The sequence below is a fragment of the Tiliqua scincoides genome, chromosome 5 (assembly GCF_035046505.1).
Source record: "Tiliqua scincoides isolate rTilSci1 chromosome 5, rTilSci1.hap2, whole genome shotgun sequence".
NCBI classification, from domain to species: domain Eukaryota; kingdom Metazoa; phylum Chordata; class Lepidosauria; order Squamata; family Scincidae; genus Tiliqua; species Tiliqua scincoides.
Window position 1 is genome coordinate 73615266 of NC_089825.1, and position 11582 is coordinate 73626847.

Here is an 11582-nt window from a genome sequence, read left to right on the forward strand (position 1 = left end):
AAAATTATTATTAATTTTTATTAACAGTATTTATATACCACTTTTCAACAAAAGTTCACAAAGCAGTTTACAGAGAAAATTAAACAAACAACTAATGGTTCCCTGTCCCAAAAGGGCTCACAATCTAAAAAAGATGCAACACCAGCAGACAGCCACTAGGAAAGACACTGCTGGGGTGAGGAGGGCCAGTTACTCTCTCCCTGCTAAGTAAAAGAGGAGCACCCACCTGAAAAAGAGCCTCTTACCCAATTAGCAAGGGTTAAAAAATGGCTATATGTACATTGGGTAATGTTACAATTGAGGCATATTGTGCCCTGCATTTTGTGTTTTCATTGAGGAAAAATGTTTCCATTATGGTAAGGGGGACCAGAACTGGATTATGCCTAGAGTTCAGTGACCCCTGGCACTGACCCTGCATCATAGGAATCTGATGTTATCTAGCCCAAGTTGCAGAAAACAGAATTCTGGATAATATTTCTTAACTGTCAATGCTTTCTATTTCAATGACTATTCATAGCAAAAGCAGAAACGGCTTCTGCTAATATAGGCAGCCCAAAGAGCAAAGGACCTGAAATGCCAGTGACAGCTTCAGAAGTAAAGAGCAGTGATGTAGCTGAGGGAGAGCTGGGCGGGGCGAAGCCGGAGAGCAGAGATCCCAGACTCCTCCTATAGCAGGAACAATCATATCATCAGTAGAAGTGTTCACGTCTTGGACCTTGTTTCAAAGTTAGCTGAAAGAAAGAATCAGGCTCAGAAGAAGACAAACTGAGACATTCGCCTAGGGCAGGGGTGTCCAACTCATATCAAATAGTGGCCTGAATAATATTCATGCCACCCACTGAGGGATGGAAGTGATATCATGAGGCAGGAAGTGATATTATTAAGCAGATGATGGCCAGAAACAAGCACTTTGTTCTCACATAGAAACTAATTAGATGCAAATGACAGAAGAGAAAATGTGCAAATCTTGATCATATTTTCAAGATATGAGAGAGCCAATCATCATGAAGGGAATGATAATTGGGCTCTCCCAGCACCTTGGCAATGTCTCTCTCTCTCACCTCTCTTACTCTGAAGCACTCCTTGTCTTCTGAGGCCTCCTTCCATCTCTCCCTCCCAGAGCCTGAGCAGAAGCAGTGCCGCTGAAAGCCCAGTTATCACAGGTGCCAGATAAAGAGGGCTACATCTGGCTCGAAGGCCTTATGTTTGATACCCCTGGCCAAGGGGCATATTAATGCCTAGGGCTAGGCCACTGTCTTTACTGAAAGCTCCCTAAGAGATAGTATGTTGCTTATATTAAAGCTACAACACTATTGAAACTAATTTGGGAGTAAGTCCTACTGAACACAGACAATATAAAAATATACATAGGGTGACCACAATAGAGGACACAATGCCTGTACCTTTAACCACTGTATGGAAGAAGGAAATTTGGCAGGTGCAGCTTTAAAAACCCTTCCATGTTGAGCGACACCTGCCAAAATTCCTTCTTCCATACAGTGGTTAAAGGTACAGGCATTGTGTCCTGCATTGTATCTGGTCACCCTGCCTATACAGGTTAGCACTTTAATATACAGTTTTATATTTATTTGAGGTTTTTTAATTCCATTTTCCAATTTTATGCATTCAATTTAAACTACTTCAAACAATCCAAAACTTCAGAATAGCATGAGTTAGTTCTTTAATAAAGTATAAAAGTTTCAATGCAAAAGTAAGCAGTAGAAGAAGAAAACGCTCCAATAAAATTTTTTTAAGTCAATCTGTTTTGTTGTACAGGCTTAGTGGGCCGTAGTTCTGGGCTGTGTGGTTATGCTGAGCATCATGTCAAGGGCCTGTACATCAAAATGTGCCACTACACACTTGTATTGGAACTGCGGAAGATATTACCGAGGAGATAGGGTGTGGTGTCCACAGCGCCCCTTGCTCTGAGTAGATGCAGGATTAAAGCCCAGGTGGTAGCTGGAGGTGTGCTGCACAGCTGCAGCCACTAGAGCATAAGGAGATCCCTCAGGTATATAGGGAGCACCTGAGGCAGAAAGGTTTTGGTGGGTTTTGAAGGAGTGTAGGTTGGAGGTAGGAGAGGAGACTGACTGATGTGGTTTATGGAATTGGGAATCAGACTGGATTGTTACTGGACTTTGGCTTTGGACTTTGATTTGGATACCCTGATGGATTGGACTGACCTACCTGGAACCTGACTTTGGATTGTAACTTGGCTTATTGGCAACTCTGATTGATTGGACTGGTTTACAAGGCCCAGTGGCTTGGGATTTGGCAAAACAACACTGGAGAAGAGTAGTGGTGTTTGAAAATGGGTTGGTTTTTTTTGCAGATTTCATGATTTGAAAGGCAGGAAGCAGTGTTATGTGTTTTTATTCCAAGTTCTCATTTTTAAATTTAAACACTTAAAAAGTGTACTAGTTAGGTGATACAGGTGACATAGTGTCAGTAGATGCAGCTACAGTATTATTTCTAATTTTCTAATTTCTGGAAAATATCTGAAACACCAAAATGTGGTGTTTTGAGTTTTTATTTGGATGTTTTAAACACAAAATAGTGGTGTTTTGTGTTTTTAACAAAAAAAAAAATCTCTAGTGAAGAGACACAAACAATTCTGTCACAACTATAAAGCTGAAGAAATGTAGAGAGATCTGCTCAGATCTAACAATGGTCAATGCTTGCTTTGCCAGCATTTCTTGTTTCTCCACCCAGTCTCAAGCAATATCCACATATGGTCAGAAGGAGAAAGTGACAAGACAAATTATCTTCAAAATCAAACTACTGTACGTGTTACACAAAAACAGATGTAGTGGGAGTCAGACAGCTGTCTTTTAGCTTGGAAAAGTTGCTTTGAAAGGGGATAATTGAGAGTAAAGAAGCAATAGGTGTGTGCAGACAGAGACAGAGACAGAGACAGAGAGAGAGAGATGTTTTCCCCTATGTTGCTTCAGGGATTTCCATTCGGAACGTAAGAGTGGAACCCTTCATTTTCTCAGCATAATCCTCATCAAATTTCTCATTCTGAGCCACTGTGAAGTGATTCTTCCAGTCACCTGAAATCCCTACAGAGAAGAGAACCAGCAATCACCAACTGACCTTTTAATACTTTTGGTTTGTTCTACAGATTATATTGATTGATTGTATAATCAATGCTATAATCATTCTAGCACAGAGTTACACATTCTCAACCACATTGAAATCAAAGTGTGGAGCCTCACAGTTTTGTTGTGAGGACAAAGGGAACCATTTCCTTACACCACCTTACACGCTCTTTGGAGGAAGAGGGGAAATAAAAATGTGAAAAATATTTGCCCAGTTAACCTGCAGAAGGCATCACATTATATTGAAGTGTTTGGACAATTGCACTTCCCAGAATTTCAAACAATTTGCTTTTCGTCTGTTGCAATAGTTAATTTTAGCTAAATTTTAAAAGGCAGTGTGGTACAGCATCAAAAGAATGTTGGACTTTGATGAGGGAAAAGCAGTCTTAAAATCACATGTCCGCCATGAAGCTCACTAGGTAACTTCGGGCCACAATGTGTCACTAACCTTCATGCATGAATAAAATGTGGAGAAACAACATAACCTTCTGAAATTCCTACGGGGAAGGACGGGCTCAAAATGTAATTGATAACTAGCTAATAAAATTACTATAGGAAAAAAGCTTATGTCTTCTGAAGACTTGAGAATTGACTTGAAATTTTGAAATTGGGAATTCGCATTGCTTTGCATTGAAACCCCAGCTATTGGTCCCAGCTAATGATTTTTGAAAGGCAGGGTGTAGTAAGGCTATGCGGTGCATGATGGAGTCTGACCTTTCCTCATGAAAGGCGACACACTGTGGTCCATTAGAGCAGCTGGGGCATGCTTATAGTTGGAAGTGGGATTCTTCTGCATCTCCTGGAATGATGTGTGGTGAAGGATCCTTTGAACTATCTCCTCTGTCACCTCCTTTTCCAGAAACCGAAGCACTCTCTGCAATTCACGTCTGGGGTCCTACAGAGGGAAAGACAATCTCATCTGAACTGGCATCCTTTCGCGTAGTGTGCAGAAAATTATTTCTTTATATACCTTCTCTGCCCCAGGAATCAGGGCTAGAATGACTAGTCATTTCTCAGCCAAGGGAACTTCCTGCATGCCCCCAGTGTGCAAAGGCAGAAAAAATTCCTTTTCCACACCTCTTTCATGTCTTCATAGAAGAGATAGAGTAGAGGGAGGCTCTTTCTCTTCTCCCACCAGCCATTTACATGGTCATACCAGGATCCAAACACCACTATGCAGGGGGAAAAATAGAGTAAGAAAAAAAAATTTTTTCAACACCACTTACAAATATGTATAACTAGAAAACATAAAAACATAAATGGTCCTATCAAACAAAGTTGCACTCTTATGTATACTTACTTGGAAGTCAGTTTTACTGATGACTTCTGAGAAAGCACACTCAGGCAGGCAGCCCAATTACAACTACAGCAGATATTCACCCATAAGTCAATCGCACAGATAAGGGCAGCTTTTGAGCCAAAATCGTGGAATGATCTATGACCCTCAGATAAGTCGGAGGCTAAATTTAGAGGGGTGTCTGACTATAGTTTTGTCTTATTTTACCAGAGGCCAGATCCTGAAAAATAACCTACCAGTAATTGTTACTTAAGAACTGAATAGTCTCTAATTCAGGGGTGTCAAAGGTAAGGCCCAGGGGCCAGATGTGGCCCCCGGAAGCTTTTTATCCGGCCCTCAGGCTCTCAGCTGCTGAGATGTTACAGCTGAAATGGCAGCCCACTTGAAAATTGGGCTTTCCCAAATCTTGAAATATGATCAAGATTTGCATATTTTCTCTGTCATTTGCAGTTAATGAGTTTCTAGATGAGGTCTGATTTCTGGCCATTAGCTGCTTAATGATGTCACTTTATGCTTAATGACATCAGTTCCGGCCCTCAGCTGGAGCCCTGAATGCTAACTTCGGTCCTCTGTATGAAACGAGTTTGACACCCCTGCTCTAATTTATTAAAAATATAGTAGAAGATCATAAGATACTTTTTTATTCTTTAACTTTTTAAATACTGATCTTTACAACCTTTTTGTAAACACTATCAGAATAAGTGCACTGTAAACAACATTCCAGGAGAACAGTGGTTCCCGACCTGGGGTACATGTACTCGCAGAGGCACTCAAAAGGACCTTTAGGGGCACTTGAAAAAGGATTGAATAATGGCAGAAAAGGGCAGGTAGTGCTCCAGAATGCCTTGCAGGGCCAGGAAGGGAGGTAGCTAATTGGCTGTGAAAGCCCCACTAATAGCTAGTTTTTGGTCATCCAGATATGAATAAGTGATTGAAAACCAGCACAATAAAAAAGCTGAAACATAATATGGAAAGTGATCAATCACCCAGAATTTCTCAGGGCACATCTGGTGCAAAACAGTGAAAAGGCATAGTCTTATGTTCTTCAAACAGACAAAAAGAGAAAATACTGTGATGAAATATGGGTTTTCATATGGAGGAGATGTGGGCTTATATTATTCATATTAATTATAAACATTTAGCCAATATGAAGGGTACAGTTTATGGAAATAGGCTGCCAAAGAGTATGCAAGTGAAAAAAGGTTGAGAACCACTGCAGGAGAACCATGAATCATATCCACCTTCAAGGTGCCTGGTGTGTTATGCCAGAGACTCTACATAAAACATACAGCTTGTAACACATAACTATGAGTGCAATTCAATTCACAGTGGAGAGACAAGCAACAAGGAATGACTATGAGCAAGTGCACATAGTTGCAACCCTATTTACTCAGAAGTAGACCCATTGCTTTCCATGGGTGTTATTCTTAAGTAATGGTGCACTTAATTGTAGGCTGGGACTTTGTTTCAGATGGAAACAAGGATTATATCCTGGTGCTTAAAGAAACAGACCTCTACAAAGTATTTGCAAAATAGAATGAGGCTGCAGCAGGGTCTGCAGAGAACGAGGCTTGCTTGATTTAAAAGGGACTTTGAACCCTTTTCTCAGGAGAATAAAACCTTAACTTTGGCTTCAGCTTGCCAAGGAGGTTGCCATGGAGATTAACAGCCCTCTAATTATCTCTGCATTGCTTTTCAGGTGCAGTAACTTTCTTGAAAAGCCCTGACCCCTGAGCAACCTTGCAGATCAGGCGAGATGATGATCTAAGCTTGATTTATTGGCAGAAATTTTTCACCCTACAGACATCTATCTATGGTAAATTCTTCCATGCTGATTCTGCAGTGCCAGCACAGGCTCCACTGTACCCCATGGGGGGATTTTGGCTGCTGGAGGTCTCCTCAGGGTAAGCCCCACCAACTGGAACGGACCAACGGCTACATTGCTGGCTGGCACAAGTCTCTGCAGATCCAAATCAGTGGGTCAAGCTTAAGAAGAGGTCTAGGATATGATGCTTACTGGTGCCACTGATTCTGCGCCACTCACCAACACCTACACGCAATACACCTACCCCTACCCCTGTTGCCACCCCACCTCCACCCATTAAAAACAGAGATATACTGTTATCACGTTTAGTTTGACTTTCTCAGCAGCTCACAGACTGTAAATTCCAGGATACTAGGGGGGAAGCCTTTGTTTTGCTTGGATCTGGAGAATTAAGAACGCTGAGTGAGCATTGATTAAAATATGAGATGTTCTTCCCAAGTTCTACCTTTTCCTTCCACAAATTTCTCCAGGAACTCATCCCAGGTGCCAGGTTCTGGGTGCAGCTTTGCCATTTGGTAGAAATGGTAGTAAGAGACAGCCACATCCTTGGCATTTCTGGCCACATAGATTATCTGTATGAAAGAAAGTGGAATGTTGTGGATTCATCTATGCTGCAGGCTAATGAGCATTAAAAAAATTCTGCCAAGTGTCCATTTCAAAAATGGCTCCTTTCCTTAAAAGTTTGAAATGTAAAAGGATATCATCATCATAATGCCCATAATATCAGATGGCCCCCATTGTCATCGGGGGCCAGGAAAAAATAATTAATTTTGATTCTGATATACATTATCAGAGAGATGATGGGTCCTCCTGCCAAAATGTTTGGACACCCCTGTACTAGAAAGATATACATCCTTCTTCATCATTCAACTTGTGCAAAAAAACAACCGCTAGCTTCTATGACGCATCCTAAGGAAAGGAAGAGTTGTTTACCTTGCAACTGCTTTTCCCAACGGACTTGGGGAGAAGTTGCACTGGGAGGTGAGTCTTAATGCATCGAGGAGAAGGCATCATGTTTAGTTTCTCTACACCTGGAAAAATCAATTAGGGATGAATTTAAAGAAAAAATAGAGACAGTTGAAGAAATTTTTTTTCTGCCTCTTCTGGAGATGCCACTGAATTAGCATACAGTGAATTGAGGGATTTGGGTGATACACTAGAATATAGTGGATTATTTTTCATTTACAGAATGTCTAGCATCATGAACTGTTTTCATCAATCATGCTCAGAGGCCATCTGGAGCCATAGAAACTTCTAGAATCCATCAGATTTTAATAATTTTGGCACCAGAACCAAGTATCTGGAATTATGAAGGTCATCAAAGTTTAATCCACAGTGGAACTTGATGGTTCTGCTTCAGCTACAGCTATCAGCACAAGGAAATCTCCAAAGCATCACCATTGTCTGGAAATGGTAACATCTCTCAGTCCCAAGAGTCTGAGTGGGAGGGCAGGACATAAGAAAGTAATATGAACTAGGGGAGCAAACCAGGTGGCTGCCCACTGCTCTGTGATAAAATGAATTTGTCCCAGATTTATTATTTGTCCCAGATTTTTTTATTGGAAAAATTTATATCCCACCTTTCCCATGCTGAAGCAAATGCCTGAGGAGGATACCAAAAGTGTAGGAAATATTGGTGTCTATAAATGAAAGTGTGGTCTATAAAGGAAAAAAAGTGTTATCCTCTTCTTTGAATACATGGCGAAGGCTTTACCATTAAATATTCCTGGGATTAACATCTCCATGAAAGGAACACGATTAGTAATAGAATCTCGTTTACATTGCTCCACATTCCCATCATTATAAATCATGTCCACAATTTCACTTATCCAGGTAGTGCCTGAAGATATAAGATGAATGCAGTTAGATCAAATAGCACCAGAGCAATTCAGTTTAACACATAAAACTGTCTAAAATCAGTGTATGTTGCTGATTCTGTTCACCAGTCATTACAGCCCTGAGCTGGATCAAACATATTCCAGGTGTTTGCTGTTTTTAAAGAGAAAAAGAGAACCTCTTAATGAGCAAATTTGGTTTTGAGTCCACAAAATGGCACAGCCATCTCAGAATGTCACAGGCACAACCAAATGTCAGTTCTCTCACTTAACCATACTGTACACGGAAATCAAATTAGCATTCTGATGACAGCATCATAGGTGCAAGATGCAATACGTTCACCTAGTTAAAAAAGGGCGCAGTCCTAAGGTGCAGTTGGGCTGGTGCAAGTAACTTGCACCGGCTCAACATTGTCACGAAAGTGCCATAAAGCATTTGTGCAGTGATGCAACTGCACTTTGGCCAACACTGGTCAAGGGGAGGGTAAGTCTGAGCCAGCTGAGCTCTGCTGGTACGGGGATCAGGAGGGGGCATGGGAAGGGCGGGGAGAAGGTGGGAGGGAGGCATTCTGGGGCGGAGTGGGCGGGCGGCAGGTGTTCCTGGGGGCAGGCGGGGAGCAGGAGGTAGAGCTAGGACCCGACATTTACACCAGATCCTAGCCCCTTTCCCGGGTAGCCCTGGGCTGCTTGGATTAGCGCAGTCAATTAAGGTGGTGCAGTTTATCATGGTTATGGGATCCACAAGCCAAAGAACTACTGTAGCAAGCCAGTTTTGACACCCAGATTTGACACTGTGTTCAGGAGAGTCATGGATGCATTCTTAGCCCAGTGTGTATGGCTTGCAGCAGCAGTTAACAGTGCATGCACGTGGTTGTGCCCCAGCAACATGCGCAGACAGTGAGTTCAGGGGAGACAGGAAAATGTCAGATCCGAGGAACTTTCTGGGCCCCCTCCTTTGGCTCCTGGGCCCCCTTTCTGACCCTGGGCCCGGTTAAAAATTACCCCCTTTAGCCCCCTCTCCTAGGCCCTGTTGCTCTGCACACCTATCATGTAAAAAAAAATCAACACCACTTTTATGAGCAGGGAGGAATGATACCGTTCTGGATATAGGATTGGCCTGGTATCTCCAGGAATCAGCATCAATCTCCAAGTTACCCCTGAAATCAATCCTGGATATTTTAACTTGGCTAACAGCCCAATTCTAAGCAGTCTTGCTGCCACCGGAACTAGTGGAACAAACTTTTTTGTGTTGCAAATGCCAATGCGGAAGTGCATATAGCCAAGCAATTATGGACCACTGCTGCAAACGTCATGGAGGACCCTGCGCATAGTGGTGGGGAGAGAGTCTGCTGACTTTGGTAAATTGATGGGCTGGGCATAACTGGGTGGGGGGTGAGAAGCGTGGAGTTAGAGTTCCACCTCTGGGGTCAGAGGCAGAAAGGGTGGCACTTGGCAAGGGTGACCTGCGCCAGCTGCTATCCCCTCCAGAGCAAGCCAACATGCTCCCTTTGCCTCCTCTGACTTCATCTAAAGAGCTGGTTCAGGTCTGAGAAGTCCATTGGTGGTCAAGGGGCTTACAGAGGGGTAAGGGAAAATATTTTCCCTTTCCCTTCCCAAGTGTCCCAATTCCCCACTACCACCATCACCACTACAGTATGCAGCATAGTCTGTTTTGGTGTGCCTCAATGCTATGACAGGGGAAAGAATAAGATTGGGCCCTAAATGACATTACATCATATTTGGTGTATAAATCCCCAGGAACAGCTTCAGTCAGAGTTGGCAACACTAAAAACAGGATCTCTCCTGGCTCTTGCCGGGATATAATCTACAAACAACTATATGCAGAATGGAACATTAAACTGACTTAAAGCAGCCACATTGCCCCTAAGCAGCCATTACAAAATAACTATACGTTTTAAATAAGGAATGTCTGTAACAGCCCAACCCTATCTCCCACCATTAATGATGATGTGGCCACGCTGATGGAGCATACAATGTATCCAGTGGGGAGTGGGGAGATCAGGAGGTCTGCCAGAGATGTAAAAATGTCTTCTACTTACCTCTTCGTGGGCTCTTGCTAACTTATGGGTCTTTTTAGATCTACACCAGTTATATCAGGGGTGTCAAATATAAGGCCCGGGGGCCGGATGCGGCCCGCGGAAGCTTTTTATCCAGCCTTCAGGCTCTCAGCTGCTGAGCAGTGCTGAGGTATTACTGCTAAAACAGCAGCCCCCGAGAAAATTGGGCTCTCCCATATCTTGAATATGATAAAGATTTGCGTGTTTTCTCTTCTGTCATTTGTAGTTAATGAATTCCTGAGTGAGAAAAAGTGCTTATTTTTGGTTATGAGTTGTTTAATGACATCACTTCCTGCCTAACGACATCACTTCTGGCCCTCAGCAGGCATCATGAATGCTATTCGGCCCTCGGTATGAAACGAGTTTGACACCCCTAAGCTATATAGTCTATCCCCCCATTTTGAATCTGCCCTGTCCCTTTGCTCTCCCTATACAGCTGTTGTAAGTCCAGGGAGAGAAAAAGGGCAGGGCAGGTTCAAAATGAGGGTATAGACTCATGGCACAACCTGGTGCTACCAAGATCCACCCCTTCCCTCCCTCTCTTCCACCCCCTGCCCTCCCCCAAATTCCCCCACCACTTCCCCTCATCACCCATAACTTGCCTCTGCCACGAATTAACCAAGATGCATGAGCAGCACCTCTGCCCATTCTCAGTAGTGACCTGGAAGCATGCAATGATAAGGGCCCTGTGCTGCTGAAATATGTGTTCCAGTAAAGCAAGGCCCAGACAGGATGAGCCATAAGTTCACTATTGCCCACAAACAGATGTTTCCCATAATATAACACTATAAAAATGCAATTCTCAAAACCAGAAGATATCCAGATCCCCTGAAACAAATAAACCAAAACTGTGCATTTCTTGCACTAGCTAGAAAGGCCCTTGGCCACCAGTACCTGATTTTGGGTAAGTAGCAATAAGAAGATCATCTGGCCTGGCCTGGAAGGACTCCACCTGGGCCCACTTCTCAGCAATGCTCTGGAACAGGGGTACACCGTGGACATCCACCAGTTGCCGTCTGAGGATGCTTTCTTTCACCTCCATCCTGCAGAAAGCAAGAAGAGAAAAAAGTATAGAAAGTTCTCTCTTACAATATCTATCAGATCTCTACATTCATGTACTACAGGAAGTTTCCAAATGTGTTCTTATGCACAAGTTCTATGGACCAGCAGGGGGCTAGCTTCCTTCCCCACAGGCTTCACAGAAGTGGCCAGCTTCTATAAGCCAGGGGCAGCTGAATCAATCCTGCTGCCCAAGACTCCCCTTTCTCTTTCTGGCTATTGGTTCCCATACCCTCTGAGATTGCAAAAGGGACCAGATTAGAGAGAGGGGGTTTCCAAGAGGTTGGGGGCTGACTTCTTCTCTAGTGGCCTTGTCATCACCTTATCTTCAGTAAACACATTCCTATGTGGCCCTGCAGACAGGCTTCAAGGCACATCCAGTTTCTA

At 43.1% G+C, this 11582-nt stretch overlaps 1 protein-coding gene across 1 annotated transcript; it reads right to left on the reverse strand.

The window, feature by feature from the left end:
* Positions 1 to 2937: 2937 nt before the first annotated feature.
* LOC136652275 (sulfotransferase 1 family member D1-like) lies at positions 2938 to 11187 on the reverse strand. Its single transcript, XM_066629203.1, has 7 exons — positions 11031 to 11187; positions 7938 to 8063; positions 7157 to 7254; positions 6669 to 6795; positions 4179 to 4273; positions 3816 to 3996; positions 2938 to 3062 (listed from the first exon to the last, which is right to left on the reverse strand). The coding sequence occupies exons 1-7, from the start codon at positions 11176 to 11178 to the stop codon at positions 2938 to 2940; spliced, it is 900 nt and encodes a 299-aa protein (XP_066485300.1). The 5' UTR covers positions 11179 to 11187.
* Positions 11188 to 11582: the final 395 nt, after the last annotated feature.

Coding starts and splice junctions, on each gene's coding strand:
- LOC136652275 (XM_066629203.1), bottom strand. CDS start 11,178: ATGGAGGTGAAAGAAAGCATCCTCAGACGGCAACTGGTGGATGTCCAC. Junction 4,274..6,668: donor GAAATTTGTGGAAGGAAAAG/GTAGAACTTGGG, acceptor CCCCCTGCATAG/TGGTGTTTGGATCCTGGTAT. Junction 3,997..4,178: donor TCTATGAAGACATGAAAGAG/GTGTGGAAAAGG, acceptor TTCCCTCTGTAG/GACCCCAGACGTGAATTGCA.